Consider the following 17,808-nt stretch of genomic DNA (forward strand, 5'->3'; position numbering starts at 1 on the left):
GGACTCACATGAAGCGGCGGCGGCCCGGATGGTTTTTCTTCTCTTTGTGGAGCTGTGGGCATGAGGATGCAGAGCGGAGACGACCCGCCTACCGAGGGCGGGGAGCGGGGAACTGACAGGAAGAGAGGCTTGTGGAGGGGGTGTATTGATGTGTGGGTTTTGGGGGTTTTGGGGTGTAGGTGTGTACCCGCAGCAGATGTGTTTCGCAACACGTCTCAAAAACAAAGAACCAATGAAGAAGAAGACAAACTGACAGGATTCCAAACCGTTAAAAATGGCGCCGAACGTTCCAAACCCATCTAACGTCTGAATAATTACCCACAAACAGCCGAGTGTCATTAGCATTAAACCACGCGTTGTGTAATAGGTTATTGCAGCATCTGATTTTAATTTCTGTGGGGTTTGGCCATCATAATTCATTTGGAATTTTTGGTGGTTGATTTTTTTGGGAGGGAGTCTTTAATTATTATTTTTTTCATGGAGAAGGGCGTCAGAACAAGCTGTCTACATGATAGCGGACGTGTTGTGGCTAACGCAAATGGAGAAACATCAGAATCTGGCTATTTAGTTGCTATGTTTTTTTTATGTTACATACATTTAGGACATTAAATTAACTGTTAAATGCTGCCCATGTCTGTGTTGTTTATATTATGTTAGTTGTTAAAGCTTTCTATGGACATAATAATTAATCATTTAAACATTTTTCCTCACAAGACTCACCTTTATTACACTGGTATTCAAACTCGACTATTTTCACTTATGATCTATGCAGTGATGATCATTAGCAGCCAAAAGAAACCAACAAACCAGGACTCAAGTAATCAAACACACATTAAGTATATAGAGTGTAGGAGAGGATTATCCCAGATTTCAGCATCACATCAGACGGACTTTAAATTTGGTTGTAATGAAAATCAGGTTGATGATATAAAATTCACAGTGAGAGGTTGGGTTTGGATGGGATGGGAGTGAGAGGATTATGACATTTTGTAAACGTTGGGTCTTGCTCTACATACATTACAACTAAATGTTGTTATGGTAGGTCAAGGTGCAATGGCATGAGGTGTTTGGAATTTGGGATTTCGGTTTCTTAACAACACAATTTTAAGCCAACAAAATATTAAGTCATCTGTTGGCAGTATTCTGCATCAAATTGATGTTGACACAAAAGAAAAGGTCTTAAAAATGATTTTTGGTCACCTGACTTTAGAACCTAAATTCAATCAAATATCAACGTCAAATGACGTTGGTGGCCAGCTGTCAATTTCACTTATAAAATGTACACATAAGACAAAGACGAACAAAAATAAGTAGGGTTATTATTAGGAAGTAAGTAAGTGGATATATTCTTCAAACTCTAGCTGACCTTCCGTTTATTCCAGCTGACTCATTTCAATACTGAATTCTGTTGAAATTAATATGCAATTGATGGTTATGGACATGATTCACGTTAAAAAAGAGAAGGTAAAGCTAACAGACATACACAAATACTGGGCTCAAGGCAGAACCCAAGTATGATGATGAAGTAAAAATGTAAAATCATAATGTTATTTTGTTCTAACATCGCCTTGCTGTCTCACTCTCAATGTTAGAAAAGAGAAAGCTTTTAGGATGAACTAACTAATGTGACTGGCAAAGTAATGCAATCTTCAGTGACAGCTGGATGGAGTTCGGGCTGAACTTCCCTTAATGGTCTAATGCGGTCTATTTTCGTAAGATACAGTATTACACATTTCCTCTCTGTCTTCACTTTCAAATGTCAAATTAAAAGTAAGCCACAGAAGACAAAGTGTATATATTTCACCAAGACGATCAATTTACTTTCTACTTTAAATCATAAATACAAATAATTATTCTGTGCGTGTGACTCACATGAAAAATTATTTCTGGGCTGCAGTAAATAAATCAGTGGAGGACATCCTCTACACCTGTCTCTGCCATGTTGGACTTCCTGAGCAGATCAGGATGGATGGAAAGTGATTTTTGCTTATCTCACAATGTGAGCTTGTTAAAAGCCATCTGAGAGACATGTCCGCTTTATCTGAAAGGACATAAGACAGGATGTGAGAGGGACTCATCTGCTTAATTCACACAGGAAATGCAACACAGGCAGAAAGCTACCGTCAGTTTTAGCAGAGGGCTGTGATGCAGCAAACTGTTGCTGTAGTGCATTCTGGGACGGGCTGCAGACAGAGGGGACATCTCGGAGCTGATCTGATAGCAGCATCGGCACAGAGACAGGAACAGAAGAGATAACAGAGACACTGAGAGACAAGAGTCTGCTCCACTCTCAGCCTTATTAGTCTCAACATTTTCTGAATAACAATAACTGTATGTTTACAAAGCAAACCCCCAGCTTTACGCTTTACATTAGTCATTTTATATGATATAAAGTACTATATAGTATCTTATTGCACATTTAATTTCAGAATTTTGCATGATCCCGTCACATAAAGTAACAGATAGTTACTAACTGCTGTAGGATGTAACTAAGTACATTTACTGTAGATCTACTTAAGTTTTGTAGAATTTGAACTTTCATTAAGTATTTCTATTCTATGCTACTTCATACTTTTATTTCAGTACATTTCAGAGGGAAATATTGTGCTTTTTACTCCATTACAATTATATGACATTTACTTTTTACAAAAAACCCCAAGAATTACCACCTCAACGTTATGTTTCTGCAAATCAGTCAAGTTGCACTTGCAGATGCGTCCATGTCTGCGAAAACACAGATGCTACACACACATCTTCAACCTGGCAGCACAGAGGATCTCCGAAATCAGCACAGTTTGAAGGTAAACAACCAAAATTAGTGTCACCAATTGTCTGAACCTGATTTTCCTGATGGAATGGCCAAAAAAGTGTTTTTGCAGAACATTATGACGCCAAAGTGAAGCTGACCTTTGACATTTTGGATATGAGATGTCATCATTTTATCCTGTTAGATATTTGTGTGATATTTGGTCTTAATTCGTGCATGAATTCTTGAGTTATGGCCAAAAACAATGCGGTCGCCTTGACCCCTGAACACCAAAATCTAATCAGTCTGTTGTTGAGTCCAAGTGGACATTTGTGCCAAATTTGATGTAATATCCTGAAGGTGTTATTGAGATTTGGCGTTCACAAGAACAGGGCAGACAACCCGAAAAAATAATGACTCTGGCTACTGCTATCACCAGTCGAGAGGCATAAAAACCTTGTAAGTATCTAAAGTATCTAAAAAAAAATAATTAGTAGTATCTAAAAAAGTATCTAAAAAATAATTAATTTCTGTAATATCATTTTAAATATTTGGTTTTAATAATTATACATATACGTTTTCTGGATATTTTCCCCTTTATTATTTACATTTTCCTCTTTCTTTAAACTAATTTTTTGGACATTTTCTTGTCACTTTTTGCTACTTTCTTGCTAACTTGGTAATTGCTTTTTTCCTCATGTTTTCTGGGTTTTCAAGGGTTAAATAGCTTGTGAAAGGCATCTCAACACAACAACAACAACAAAAAAAAAATTGATCCAGGTGTCAAGGTTTTAAAATAGTCTTTGGAGCATTTGCAAGTGAAAATGAAATATTAATATAATATTCTATAATTAAATAACACCCTGAAAGTAGCCATTTTACATAATCACTTCTGCTTATAGTACTTTTGTACTTTTACATTTTGAATTACAAACTTTTTCTAGTGGTGGAGTATCTTCAGACTAGAGTATTTCTATAACTCAAAAAAAATGTTTGAGTTGTTCTTACAGCAGAAGTAACAAACAATAAAAAAATGACACAACGCCAAACAAACAATGTGACATAAGACTGAAAAACCACATTACCAAACTCTGTTGAAACTCTACTTCACACCAACTGCATCTTTTACACGCACTTGCAGAAACTATGTTGTTGCAATTCTCTAACTATTGTACAGTGTCTTTGAGTGTGTGAAAAGCACTTTATAAATAAAATGTATTATTATTATTATTATGATTATTATTATTAATAGTCCTGAGAAATCAAACCTATGAGCTACAAAAGATAGATGAATATGATATATGTCAATGGTCAACCTGTTGTAACTTTTAACAACTTTAAAAACTAATAATACTCTAAGTATTTTTCTTAGATATTAAACTGTTGTACAACGTCACCGCTCAATAATCTGAACTTTTTTTCAGCTTTCTACGAAAGTTCAGGGTGAACTCTCTTTTATCCTTCACTCACCAACACTTCATATTCCTGTTTACATAAAGTTTGTCTCCCTATTGTATTTTCTGCCGTCTGTTCTGTCTACAGCATGTACGCCCATCAGTACTTTGGGAGCCACTTAATTTAGAAAAGGAGAGATTTTTTTTATTTTGGTATTGTTACATGTTTTTGTTGTTGTTTGTTGTTATTACTTATTAGTTTTGTGTTTATGGTTATTTTGAGAGTTGGGTCACAAGAATATGGACGGTGACATTTCTAATCTATACGAGTATCTGCTTTTCACAAGTGATTTTTTTTTACTCTAAGTTTGTGCACGCTAAAATAAGCCGATTCCTTTTCATTAATACATTTTTGAGTGTATTTTTAGATCTCTATTTTTCAATTTTTGTTGGCGTGTCAGACATTAGACCAGGCCCAGACTCAGCCTCTCAGTGACTTTTAGTTTGTTTCCTGTAGTCACTACAAGTACACACATAGCCAATATAACATACGCCACATACTCTATATGTAGCCTACATATACACTCCATTTTTCAAAATATAGCAACAATGACAAAAAAAGAAAAGCTGTATTGTTTTGTTATATAAATAATAAAGCTACACTGTAAATGTGGGCGTAGTCTCTGGAAAATAAGCAAACTTGTGTATTTCAGTTGTCATTTAACTGTTAGTTTTACGCTTTAACACCTAGATCAACATCCGTTCTCTTGTGACGCATTCAGATGCCTTTCACAATCATTTTAACCCTTAAAACCTGAGGAAGAATAGGGGCGCCCTGTCCTCGCCACAGCGGCTGCAGGTTCAATTCAACCCTTGGCCATTTGCTGCATGGCAAGGTTTCATGCTTAACCTGTCCAATACAAGAAAGGCAAAAGCAAAAAAAGTCTTTAAAACCTGAGAAAATTGTGGTTTGATGTCATTCAGTGGAAAAAAAAGCACTGTAAAAGGTGACAAGGAATTTATCTGAAAATTAGCTGACCGTTTTTAAAAGAAAACTATAGTTATAATTATTATAATTACATATTTGCTGATTTTTTAAGCACTTTCTTGGTGTCATTTTCTTGCTGATTTTACTTTACCTTTTTCTTAACTTTTTTCCCTTATTTTCCAGTAATTTTTTTGTAACTTTTAACTATTTTTTTAACATTATTTTGTTTGTGTGTATTTTTAATAACGTTAGCTACGTTCTGTCAGTGTCAGGACTCCATACTGTTTTACACGTGTATTTGTAAACAGATGTGACAGAAGCAGGTGAGTCTCTGAGTTTATTTTAAGCTTTAACAGTAACATAAGATTAATAATCTACTGTAACAATGGAGTATTTCTGAGCAGAGTAATACCGTGTTCAGGTCCATCAGGTTAGTAGCACAGATGTTTGTTAGTCACAGTGCTGTTTTAAGGCATTTACATTGCAGATAAAGGGACACTCCACTCAATTAAAGGTGAAAAACATTCCAGCAGCATCACTTTAATTTCATGCCATGAAAAGCAACACTGCGTACTAAATCACTCACTCATACCCAATATGTGCAGCCTACTATCATTTAACATACGTTTGTGTGAATCTTTTCAGACACACGGCGCTGTAATTATGACATCACTTCCTGAAAGCCTCCTTTCTGGTTGGAAATTTAGAAAATAATTTGGAAAACTATTTTACAACAAGCAAAGTACACTTAAACTGAAGCGTTTCTGGCGTTACAGGGCTGTCTCGGTTGCTCTTAGCCATTTTCGAATGTTACGAATGTTGTCGTCTACCGCATTGCATTGAGGGATATTTATGCCAGCGACTAGTGTCTAATGTTTAGTATCTAATGTTTGTAACATTTAAACCGACAATGCAATTGCAATTCATGTACTATCTATTGGTTTCATACTAAAGTTTCTGACATACTGAAAAATCTCACATACTGTTTGTTGGTACTGAGTCACGTTAACGTGTTCAAGTCAATCCGAGAATTAACAGACTGCTGAAAAGTGGTACACACTGACAATGCAAAAAATAATAAAATAATCGACCCCTGAAGATAAACAATAAGCTACATAGATATTATGAACTGCAGAAAGGAAGGAATACGAATTATTTAGTCAATCAACTAATATATACGGTTATATACTATATATATAAATATATGAAATATGGCCATTTACACAATAAAACCTCTACACCTAAAGTGGCTTCGTCCTTTTAGTCACAGATAAACTGGTTGTACTGAAGGCAGTCAGCAGAGTCTGTTAGTGACTCAGAGAGAGCGTCCTCTACAGGACCTCTGCTGTACTGCAGGACGGCAGTTTAAAGGGACACGTTTTATGTCCCGCATAAGCTCAACTCCAGTTACGTTCTAAGCAAGCAGTTTTTTTTTCTTTGCAATTTTGTCCAAAATAAAACTCCAATACTGTGTTTCAACTTTTACATTAATACATTCACTCTGATACATTGGACTTTTCAACGCTATATTTGTGTCTTTACTGATACGTGTGGTCAGTGAAGGGTTTTTAATCAGTCTTTCTGGCAATGTTGTGGTTATTTACAAACCCAGCTGGCAACCAAAAGTCAACGTCAGGACGTCTACTGTCAATGTCAGTTTGTGACGCTGATATTTTGTTGGTTTTATGTAGGGTTGTTTAGTCACCAAAATCTTCCAAAAAGTTCTCCAAACGTCTCATGCCAACATCATCATCAGGCATAAGGCACGGAGAACAAAACCCATCTGCCGGACGTCATAATGTTAACGTCCAAACAAAGTTAAATTCTAATGTCATTAGACGATAAAAATTAACAACCAAACAAAATGTAACATCTGTTCCATTAAAGAGTCCAACAACTTTCTGACGTTATGTTGACGTTCAATGCCAGCTGGGAACACAATCAGTTCCTTTTCCTTTTTTTGTATTTCTGATGGAGTGCACGTTTTTAAGTCTTTTCTGCTAAAAAAAAAAAAAGAAAAAATTGCAGACAAGGTCGAGCAGTCTTGCTGCTGTCTCACCCTTGATCTCAACATGCTCAATACTGTTTAACAACTGTTTAATATTTATCTAACTGTCCACCTGTTGTTCTTTCAGATGTTTCTCTTTACTGCTGTTGAGTTTTGTCGAGAGACCAGCATCTCCAGGAGCCTCACAGACCATCAACACAAAACAATCTCAATTAGCCCTTAAACCATAAGAGGTGCTGTAATAGCATTTCTTTTCCACATTTATTTCTGTGACTTAAAGCTGTAAATAAGGCTGTAAAATACTTTCATATTCTACTGAGTTTAAATAATGAAAGTTTTTAAAACAATTTTTCAAGATCTTAAAATAGCAATAGCACCACGTTAAAGCATCAAAGAGCTTTTAAGGACTTTTGTTCAGGCTAAAAGTTTTAAAAAATGATCGTAGCTCACTGAAAAACGTATAAGTAATAATCAGCACTGGAGATACAAGGTTCTTACTGGAGATCAGTTTCTGGTTGCTACTTCAGCTGTCGGCCCAGTAAAGTCCCCAGAATGCATTTCAGCTGAGTGTTAGCTGTTTAGCAGAGGACGAGGCTTTAAAGCTCCTGCTTGTTCTCAAAACAGCGATATTTTGGACATTTGAGGTTTCCATGCAATACTGAGGCAAATGAATGGCACATACTGGCACGTGTTTTCAGTATCTTTGGTAAGTGGTCATGGTGTCAGAGACGTGATGGTCAACGCAGGTGTCCACACAGAGAATAATGGGAAACAGCCGGTCGGGTTAAACATAAAATCAGTGTTTCAATCTTATGTTTATTTATCAGCTATTCAGTTCTTAATGTGAAAGATTAAAAGTGTATCTAATATAATTCATTTATTCTAAAGGGTAAACGGCAGGAACGTCCATTATTTTCTCTCATGAGGACACCTGGAGGAGCATCACGGCGTCCTAAAAGGAGGTAGAGTTGGAACTGACCGCACAGTTCCTGAAATGCAAAGAGAAACAGATAAATCCCGTCCCTCCAGGTTTGTTTAGTTTGAGCGAAACACCTTTTATCTTACCCGTGAAATTAAACAGCTAATCAACACAAATAATCAATGCTAATAATGAGAAAGTTACTTGTTACTCTCCCTTTTGTTCGGAGTAAAATGTGACATAATGAAGTTTGTAATTTTAGATAATATTAGAAATTAATTCCTTATCACAGCACAAAAATGTGTGTGTGTCTCTAAGTACGTATAACATACTGGTTTATCTGCAAAACTGGGACCCGACTACTTTGGGAACTCAGCGAGCACCAGCAGAAAAATCTGGAAGTTTTCCAGGAGGGAGCGGATAGTTTTGCATTTTGGGACAGTGTGTGTGTGTGTGTGTGTGTGTGTGTGTGTGTGTGTGTGTGTGTGTGTGTGTGTGTGTGTGTGTGTGTGTGTGTGTGTGTGTGTGTCTACAGGATGACACAGCAGCAGGTTGCTGGGTAATTGTCGGCGCTGACTTTGTGCTCGTTGCCGTAGACAAAGTAGACGTGAGAGTCGCCTTTCCACTTGTAGTTCACTTTAGTGATCGGGATCAACTCGACCGTCTGCCTCTGAGAGAGAGAGAGAGAGAGAGAGAGAATAATGTTAAAGGAATAGTTCCAATATTTTAGAAAATAACCTTTTTTCTTTCTTTCTGAGACTTCAGATGGAAATCAGTATTAATATTATTAATTCATATTGATCTCATCTCTTCCCAACGTCCTGTGCTTTTATTTGCCTGTTTTAATTGTGTCCCATAACTTGAGATCTGCACAGGCACGAAAAATGATGTTACTGAGGCAAAAAAACAAAACAAAAAAAGGGGCTTCAGTGATTGCTATCCTCAGTTTAGTCTCCTGAATCTGTCAGTCATGCAGCCTCGTGGTGACCTACCTGCTGCAGGATCCTGGAGGCCTGGGCATACTTGCTTTGGTGGTCTCTGATCAGACGCTCAGAGGCCTCGGAGATGGCCGGGTTCGGGAACCCGAGCAGCGGGTAGAGCTAAGAGGAGAGAGAGGCAGAGAGACCAACACAGCAGGCAGCCGAGTTTTATTTCAGGAACATAATGAAGGGAGGAGAGTCACGCTTCCTGTTTCAGGAAGAACAAGCAGTGAAACAAAATCATGTATTTCGACAGGAAACTGTTTAACCCAGAGAAAAACTCCTGCATGCTAAGTTGCAAAAATCATTATTTCAATGTGACATTCTGCAAACAAAACAATAACTTTTGCGACTTAGAGGGTGTGTGACAGTTTTTCTGTGTTTCTAAGTTCCTCTGTTTACCCTCTCCAACACACCCGTCTGGAAAAAAAGATGTGCAAAGGTTTCTTTTGTTCTTAACCCGTCATTTAGACATTATTTTGATCACAGGATGAGCAGAGCTTAGCACTAACACTATCTAATTTTCTGAGGAAAACCCTGAAAGGATCAATTTTAAATACAGCTCAATAACGGGTGTGTGTGTGTGTGTGTGTGTGTGTGTGTGTACCAGGTACTGGTTGTTCTTGAACAGCTGCTTCCCGCTCACTGAACGAAGATCGTCACTGTTCAGACCAGGGTTCTGCTCCACCACGTGGTCCTCCACCTGATTAGTCCTGAACACAGACACACAAAAACAGCCTGTAAATACATTCAAAAAAACATTTACCCATATAACAACTTATATTAGTATAAACACTGATAATAATAAAAACATATTCGTAATTTTATCAGTTTTTTTAAATTGTAGACACTGTATAGTATGTATTTCTGTCCACTTTAATTCACATTGTGCAGTTTCATCTTTACGCCACAAGAGGTCACCAAAGTTTGATCAATGACACACCGCTGCTCAGCAAATATCATCAAATCATTTTTTTACAATAGAAAACTTTAAAAAGCGTGTGCTGTGTGTGCTGCTTTTAGCCTCTCAGTCTCAGAGTCTCTGGATTATAATCTGCAAAGACTTTTAGAAACTCTCAAGGACCATTTGAACCTTCTCAAGGACCCTTGGAAACCCTGGGAACCTCCTAAAAGACCACTAGAAAATCCCCCAGAAGCTCTAGTATCCCTAATAAACCCTGGAAGCTTTTTGAGGCCCCACAGACTCCCCTGAAGGACCTCTGGCACATCTTCCAGGACCATTGTTGTTTCAAGATTTCATGCAACCTTCTCAAAAACCCTTGGAATATCCTCAAGGCCACTTGAAAATCTTTCAAGGAGCTCTGCAATCTCTACTGAGTCCTGGAAGTTTTTTAAGGTCCCAAGAACCACCTCAAAAACTCCTGGAACATCTTCCAGGACCACAGGAACACTCTACAGGAACAACAGAATATCAAGGACTCAGGGAATTCTCTCAAGGACCCTTGGAAACCCTAGGAACCTCCTCAAAGTCCACCAGAACATTTTGAGGAACTCTGGAAGATATTCAAGACCACAGGAACTTACTGAAGAACCACTGGAATATTTTCAAGGGACCTTTGGAACACCTTCCAGGACAACATCAAGGATTCAGGGCACTTTCTCAAGGACTGTTGACACCCTCTCAAATACCCTTGAAAGGTCCAGTGTCCTTCAAACCTTCTTAAGGAACCCCATAGAACATTTTCAAGGATCCCTGGAACCGCAAACGAGTCCAGAAGCCCTTAACGGTTAGATAAAAGCTCTTCAAGTACCTCTGCAACAGCTTCGCAAGGACCTCTGAAACCCCCTCAAAGGTTCCTGGAACTTTTTTATTTGACCTCTACAACTCTGGAGACCCCATGAAACATTATCAAATTATCAGTGACCTCTGGAACTACTTATGATTCCTTGAACCTATTTAAGGCCCTATAGCAGCTTCTCAAGGACCACTGAAATCTCTTCCAGGCCCCAATGGACCCTGTTCAAGGACCCCTGCTGTAACATCAGTACTTACCACTCCACTTTGAGCTTGATGTAGGTCAGCAGCTGTCGTTTTCCTTTACAGGTTTCACACTCCTTCGTTCCTCGACCGTCACACGAGGAACAGCTACACACACACACACACACACACACACACACAACACACACACAGTCAGTCAGACATGACACACATGTTTCACATTCTTCTGTGATATGATCCAAGCATACTGGCATCACAGAGTCATTTAAAGGGCCATACCGCTGTTTCTTATGATCTAGATCATAGTGTCTCAAAGTGCGGCCTGCGGGCCAATGACGGCCCTCAGAAACAATTTCTGCGGCTCCTGAACACAACATGAACTGCATGCATTACATTTTAATAATCTGCAGTTAATTTAAATAGCCTACATTAAATACACTACTCAGCTATTGTATCACACTACATCTCGTCGTCCAGCTGCTGCCAGGTCAATGACCAGCCCGTTCTCAAATACAGCCGCCTTTGCAGTGCTTTTGGAGTATCATGCAGCCGCCAAAGGCCACCTATCATGTCCACATGATGCTCTGCTGGACGGCATCAGCTGAGAATAATGTCCACAGCATTCATGTTTACTGTTTGAGTTTTGTCTTCTGGGTTTGGTGTTCTGATAACACGACTTCACTCTGTGACAGTAGGATGACCCGCCCCTAACTACCCCACAATGCTTCAGTGAGACCAAAACAGCCTCGATATGGACACTGTCATCTTGCACTGGCGGCGTCAGTAGGTTCAAGAGTCTGCACAGTAGCAATATCTGCGGTGGGGATGTTCCAGCCAAAATACCATCCAACCAATCGCGAGCAGCCCCATTGAATGCGAGTGCACGGATTGGCTGTCACAGCTGTCAATCACGGTGGAAAAATTCCCTTTTTTAGAATTGAATAACTCATTAAAATCAAACTTAGAATAAAAACAATCACTTGAACAAACATTGGGATGATAAGAACTACTTTCAAAGAAAGAAACCATGTTTGGGAAAAACATTTTTTTGGCGTGTACTTTGTGTTTTTAGTTTGGCCTATGTCCCATTCACTAACATGGAGGGGCGGGCTTTATGACCTATACTGCAGTCAGACACCAGGGGGCAATCGAGACTGAAAAGTTACTGGCATGTTGTCCATCTTTATATATAGTCTATGTGTGACACTTTTCCATCTCAGTCCCTCAATGCATCACTACAGAGAGAGTTCAGATTTGTAGTAAACTGATCAAACATGCAGAAAGAGAGATCTGGCTCTTTAAAGGGGCGATTTTTGTCATTTTCTATGAGGCAGTCGAAATTAGTGAGCTGACAAGAAAGAGCTGAGAGACATGCAACAAAGGTCCCAAATTAGACCTGAACAAACAATTGATAGTTATAATGCTTAAGATTTTCATTAAATCAAACAATTTTTTTTTCAAATTTTCTTTTAGCAATTGTCATTCAATGTATTTACATCCTGTTATTACGTCTAGTAGTTTGCAGTGGCGAAGTGCGCCTAACTCCAACGCAAAAACAGCCAGATGAAATCTCTAGGATTAAAACTTTTAACATTTAGGTCAGAGGTTTCCAACCATTTTTGCTTGTGACCATTCAAAGAAGTGTAACAAGTTTTCCTTACTTGTCTCTGCCTGTAGAGTTACAGCGAGAGCAGCTCTCGTTGTCCCTCATCCCGGAGCCGTTACACACCCAGCACGGTTTCTACAAAAACACACACACGAATATTAACATGTAGAGTTTCTTCTAAAATGTCATCCTCATAAAACTGGTCACGTCACTATTGTTTACATAATGCTGCATAAACTACATTAATTATGAAATCGTAATGTGAACTATAATTACTGTGTAATTTATTATTACTGATTTTGTGTTCTTTATAGTCTATTTTGTCATTTTGTATATTTAAATTGCTTCTATATTTTTATCTTATGCATATGTAAATAAAACTATATTCTGATTCTGATTCTGATTAATTAATAAAGTGATTTTGTCCTCTTACGCCTCCATCTCCATGGCACTCCTCACACGGCATCAGTCCCGAGGCATGACAGCTGTGGCACTCCTGAACACACACACACACACACACACACACACACACACACAGAGTTAAAAATAACTTTACTGTCTGTTGAAGTCACACTGACATACTGCCTGCGTCCCAAATTCCAGACTAACATGCAATTTAGCGAGTTAAAGCCGTATGTGAGATCTTTTTAAGTTTGTCCAAAACCTTCGTGTGTATGCAAACACAGAACACTGGGCTGACATAAATATCCCACAATGCAAAGCTTGTGACAGAGAGCCTAGACTGCATTTTTAAAGCAGTGTATGTTACGAAGAAATACACACATATTAAGCTAGTTTATAATAAAGTAATAAAATCCATTTGTATCATCAGAGGAATTATGGACTTGGTTCATCAGAATTGCGTCCGTGTTTTATATTACAGTTTAATTTAGCGTAGTTACTGCAGTATTGTCTGGGTCATCACAGCCAGACACCTTTTCTAATTACGTGTCTCCATCTGTCCTTCTGTTTAGGAAACTCAAAATCTTTATCTTTATCACTCAATATCAGAACTGTAACGTCATCAGTGCTTCAATTAAAGCGTACTTTGTCAGATTTCACTCTGCTAGGAATTAAATTATAATTATAATTATATATTTTCAGAATGCTGCTCTCTGATTGGCTGTCAGATGCACGTTAAAAATCAAACATATTTCAGGTCATCATTTTTATCTAAATCAAATTACATGTATCAGTAGGTAACCATAGCAACATGGACGTCTGCTGTTAACCAATCACCTTGATGGAGGAGGTGTAGGGCACGCGGATCTCCTCTGTGTGATTGGTGAAGAGGCTGGGAGTCTGGGTGGCCTGGATCTCCCAGGGCCGCGGGGCGGTCTGGGTGTAGAAGTCAGCGGGTTCACCTGTCGGTCACATGAGAGAAACGTCACCTGTCGATCAAAAACCACCAGTTTGCATAAATGTGTTTGTGTGTGTGTGTGTGTGTGTGTGTGTGTTTACCCTCATGAGGTTTGTGGGCCCACTCAGTTGACCTGGACTCAGTGAACGTCTCCAGTCGATACTAAAGGACAGGAAACAAACGTTAACAAGAGTCCCTACAGGTGTAATGTTAATAACATTTCAGCTAACAGAGACGACAGTGTTACAAAAAACTACATCAGCAGTGGCATCTTTAACCCTTGAGGCCTGTTTGGAGCATTTTACACACTTCTCATTCTCCATTTTTTTTCAGTTCTCTCACTCTTTAATTTTTTTATATGTCCTTTTATCATGTGTTTTTTTGCACTAAGTATCGATGCTTTTGGGGTTTTATGTAAAGCTCTTTGAATTGCCTTGTTGCTGAAATGTGTTTTATATATATATATATATATATATATATATATATATATATATATATACATAACAGCATAACTTTTAAACTCAAGTTGCAGCCGCCAGCCAAAGACTTTGAGAATTATCATCATCCAAAGTAAGACAACAGGGGGAGGGGGGCTCAGTTTTCTTAATTTTAGACTATCAGACTTTGGAAAACCCCTGAAGTTACCGAATACAGGCTAAATATTTACAACATTTTGATCACATGAGAGTCATGCGAGAGTCACCAGAGTCACACAATCAAAGAGTTTATAAACTGGCACGAAGTGATGTCAGTCTGTCTTCAGACTGTCTCTGTGTGGACACGTGCTGTCCCTGAGCTGCAGAGCATGGACAGACAGCGGAGACCTGATCCTCTGCGTGCTCCTGGTATGAACATACGATCGGTGGTGTGTGTGAGGAAGAAGCTTGTGTTAACACACTGTGATCAGATCGCAGATGTGATCAGTCATCACACTTTCTGCTCTTGAATATTTGTTTTATTTTAATCTTTATTGATTTTAACTCAAATTGATTATTATATTTTATTTGCCAACTGTTAGTCTGAATTATTATTTTGTTTTATTCTTACTTTCTTATTGGTTTTAATGTCTTATTAGTTTTCAGCAACCTCTTTATTTTACGACAGCAACCTCGTCTTTGAACACAATGTCAGTCACATCACCAGAACTGCCTTTTTTTATTTCGGAAACACATCTTATCTCCGCCCATCACTCTTCCTCTCTGCTGCTGAAACTCGAAAAGTGTTTCAACTGCAGTTTTGTGAAAATATGACTTCTTCAAATTACCTCAAATACCAGCTCACGCGAGCGTAAGACTTTTTCAAGTTTTTTCCGATATTGATGTGTTTCCATTAGGCATGTCTTAAATCCGAAATTTCGCGAAATTTGAGGGTAAATGGAAACCCGCCTACTGACAGTTGAGTTAGAGACGTCTCGGCTCTGATTGGTTGAGCTCCTTCATGTGAGTAGACTAAAGTGAGTAGACTGATTTTTTTTTCAGAGATCATCTGTCTCAAAGTTTCAGCAAATATGAAAAACAGTTATTTTCATTTAAAGGTGCCTACTGTCCCTTTAAGTAACAAACTCGCCGTTAACAGCGTCACAAAGAGAGTAAGCGCTGCGTTACTCTGTAGGTGTTGCTCGGCTCCATGCTGGTGATGACGCCATCGTTGGCGGGAGCTTTGCTGTAGCAGCACTGAGACGACGCAAAGCTCTTGAACGCCTCATGAGCCACATCCTCCGACAGAGTGGGGATGCTACGACACACACACACACACACACACACCATCAGTTAAACCTGAATATTCTCTGAATGAGTCTGATTCATCACTGAGTGGCGTCAGGTTTTACCTCCAGTCGTCAGGCACAGGGCCAGGTTGGGGCGGGGCCACAGGCTCCAAGGGCATGGGAGGTGGCAGGTAACCTCCTGCAGCAACAGTAAAAAACTTTAAACAGTTGCCGCAACATGGATGCTTTGCGAAGAGTTGTAGGTCGGACTCCTCTTACCTCCTCCTGCTACGGTGCCTTCGTAGCCGGGCACGTTTCCAAACATGTTGGCTGGCGGGGCGGAGGGAGGGGGATAAGCAGCTGGAATAAACAACAGGAAACTGTTCAAAATAAGTGAAAACACTTGTGTTGGTGGAGCGAGGGCATGCAAGGACTCTGAGAAATACACCTTTTCACCATCTTGCGGAGAGTTGGATGAGAAGACTGATAACACTCTTTATGGAAAATATGAAGCTGGGGCAGTTAGATTAGCACAAAGACTGGAAAACAAAAAGAGTGGTAGTCTGGAAAAAGAGGGAGAAAAGGAGGTAGGAAAGTAAAGGGGGACGAATAGAAGAAGAGGTGGAGGGACCGTGGATAGAGAGTGGCTGATACAGAGGAAAAGGAGTCGATGTGATTTTAAAAAAGGAAGTGGGAAAAGGTAATGAAGGAGAAATCAGGGTATGAAAGCCTATAGAAGCTGTAGAAAGAAAGGAGGAGGGAACGGAAAGGGTGGAATAAAACATGTGGGAATAAAAACAAAGGATATACAGAGGAGAGGGAGTGGATGCAAAATGAAAACAGAGAGTGGGGAAGTAGAGGAGGAGGTGAGAAAGGAAAGACATGGAAGTAGAGGAAAGGGCTGAAAGGGGGATGAGAAGACAAAAAGAGGAGGCAGAGAGGAGAGAAGAGGAAAGGAAAGGAGGAGTTATAGAAGGAGAGGCAAAGGAAGGAAAGGGGATAGGAAAGGGAATAAGGCAGGAAATGAAAGGAGAACATTTTATTATCTGTCACCTCCAAACATCACCAAAATATTCAGAATCTTGCAGCTAAAACATTACGTCTTAGGCAGCATTTAAGCTTTTAGGGACATTATTTGAAAGATAAATATCCTGAAAAGGCTCTTTGAACATTATTTTACAACATTATTTCACATTATAGGAAGCGTAAAGCCAATGTTGTGGGAACGCTCCCTGCTAGCTGGGTATAGGCCTACATCATGCACACTTACTGAGTCTGGGGGAATATTGTGCCCAATCAATCTGGTGCCACTAAAATTGATCAATCAATAAACATGTAGAAAAATGTTAAGCAACCCCCTTTAAAAACAGATAATTTGAATGAATGAATGAATTTGTCTAAACTGAATCAATTTTCAGACATGAAAAAGGTATGAAATTAATTTAGTTTAATTAATAAGATGAGTTTTTCTTTATTATTCCAGCCTATTCTAGGTTAAGCCTATTTGTAGCTCCACTCTGTAGTTAAAAGGCTGCAAAATCTTTATTGCAGTAAAATCGAGGGGCGAGTTCACCGGGTTCTTCCTGCAGACCGGATCAATAAAAATCTAAACACACCCCCGTGACTTTTTAAAACAGGTTTAAAGTTACTCAGAGATACATTATGCACATGAAAGTTGTGTTTGTTTGTGTATGTAAAGGTTTGCAGGACGCTGGCAGGCGTGAATTCCTGCGGCTCAGCGTCCTGCGGCAGCTGGGGGGTGTTCCGCTCAGTTTGGGGACCCGGGTTATGTTGTGTCCTGTCGTGTGTGTCAGTTCTTACCTGAGCCGTCCATCCTGATGCTGTCTGATCAGCAATGTATCAATAAATCCAGAAAGTCACTCCGTTAGCTCCACGCCGTCTTTACAGCTGTCCAAACAGCGACAATAAAACATAACTTCCGGCGTACACTTACAAAATAAAAGTCTACTTTTCTACTACGACCTTTATTTCCTGCAAGATTTTTACTAACACAGATGTTTAATCATCCGCAAGTATTTTTTTGGACCCAATATGCCTGATATATATGGTGAAATAAATACAGACATGTTTTAAATGTAGACTAAAGTAAGTTTTCTTTGCCTCTAATGAACAAACTTTTTG

General features: G+C 39.0%; 1 protein-coding gene across 1 annotated transcript; it reads right to left on the reverse strand.

The window, feature by feature from the left end:
• Positions 1-8,512: 8,512 nt before the first annotated feature.
• On the reverse strand, positions 8,513-17,606 carry LOC121949767 (protein SSUH2 homolog). The gene is made up of 12 exons (XM_042495531.1): positions 17,488-17,606; positions 15,946-16,026; positions 15,790-15,865; positions 15,566-15,695; positions 14,063-14,123; positions 13,841-13,965; positions 13,035-13,097; positions 12,657-12,736; positions 11,050-11,142; positions 9,643-9,748; positions 9,048-9,155; positions 8,513-8,725 (listed from the first exon to the last, which is right to left on the reverse strand). Exons 1-12 carry the CDS (start codon positions 17,498-17,500, stop codon positions 8,585-8,587), a joined length of 1,077 nt encoding a protein of 358 aa, XP_042351465.1. The 5' UTR covers positions 17,501-17,606; the 3' UTR covers positions 8,513-8,584.
• Positions 17,607-17,808: the final 202 nt, after the last annotated feature.

Source organism: Plectropomus leopardus, chromosome 2, assembly GCF_008729295.1.
Source record: "Plectropomus leopardus isolate mb chromosome 2, YSFRI_Pleo_2.0, whole genome shotgun sequence".
Taxonomy (NCBI): Eukaryota; Metazoa; Chordata; class Actinopteri; order Perciformes; family Serranidae; genus Plectropomus; species Plectropomus leopardus.

Bases quoted from the DNA above. Each gene is read 5' to 3' on its own strand.
- LOC121949767 (XM_042495531.1), bottom strand. The intron at 14,124-15,565 runs GTAACGCAGCGC...CCTGTCCTTTAG, and splicing joins AGCCGAGCAACACCTACAGA to TATCGACTGGAGACGTTCAC. The intron at 12,737-13,034 runs GTAAGAGGACAA...GTGTTTTTGTAG, and splicing joins AGTGCCATGGAGATGGAGGC to AAACCGTGCTGGGTGTGTAA.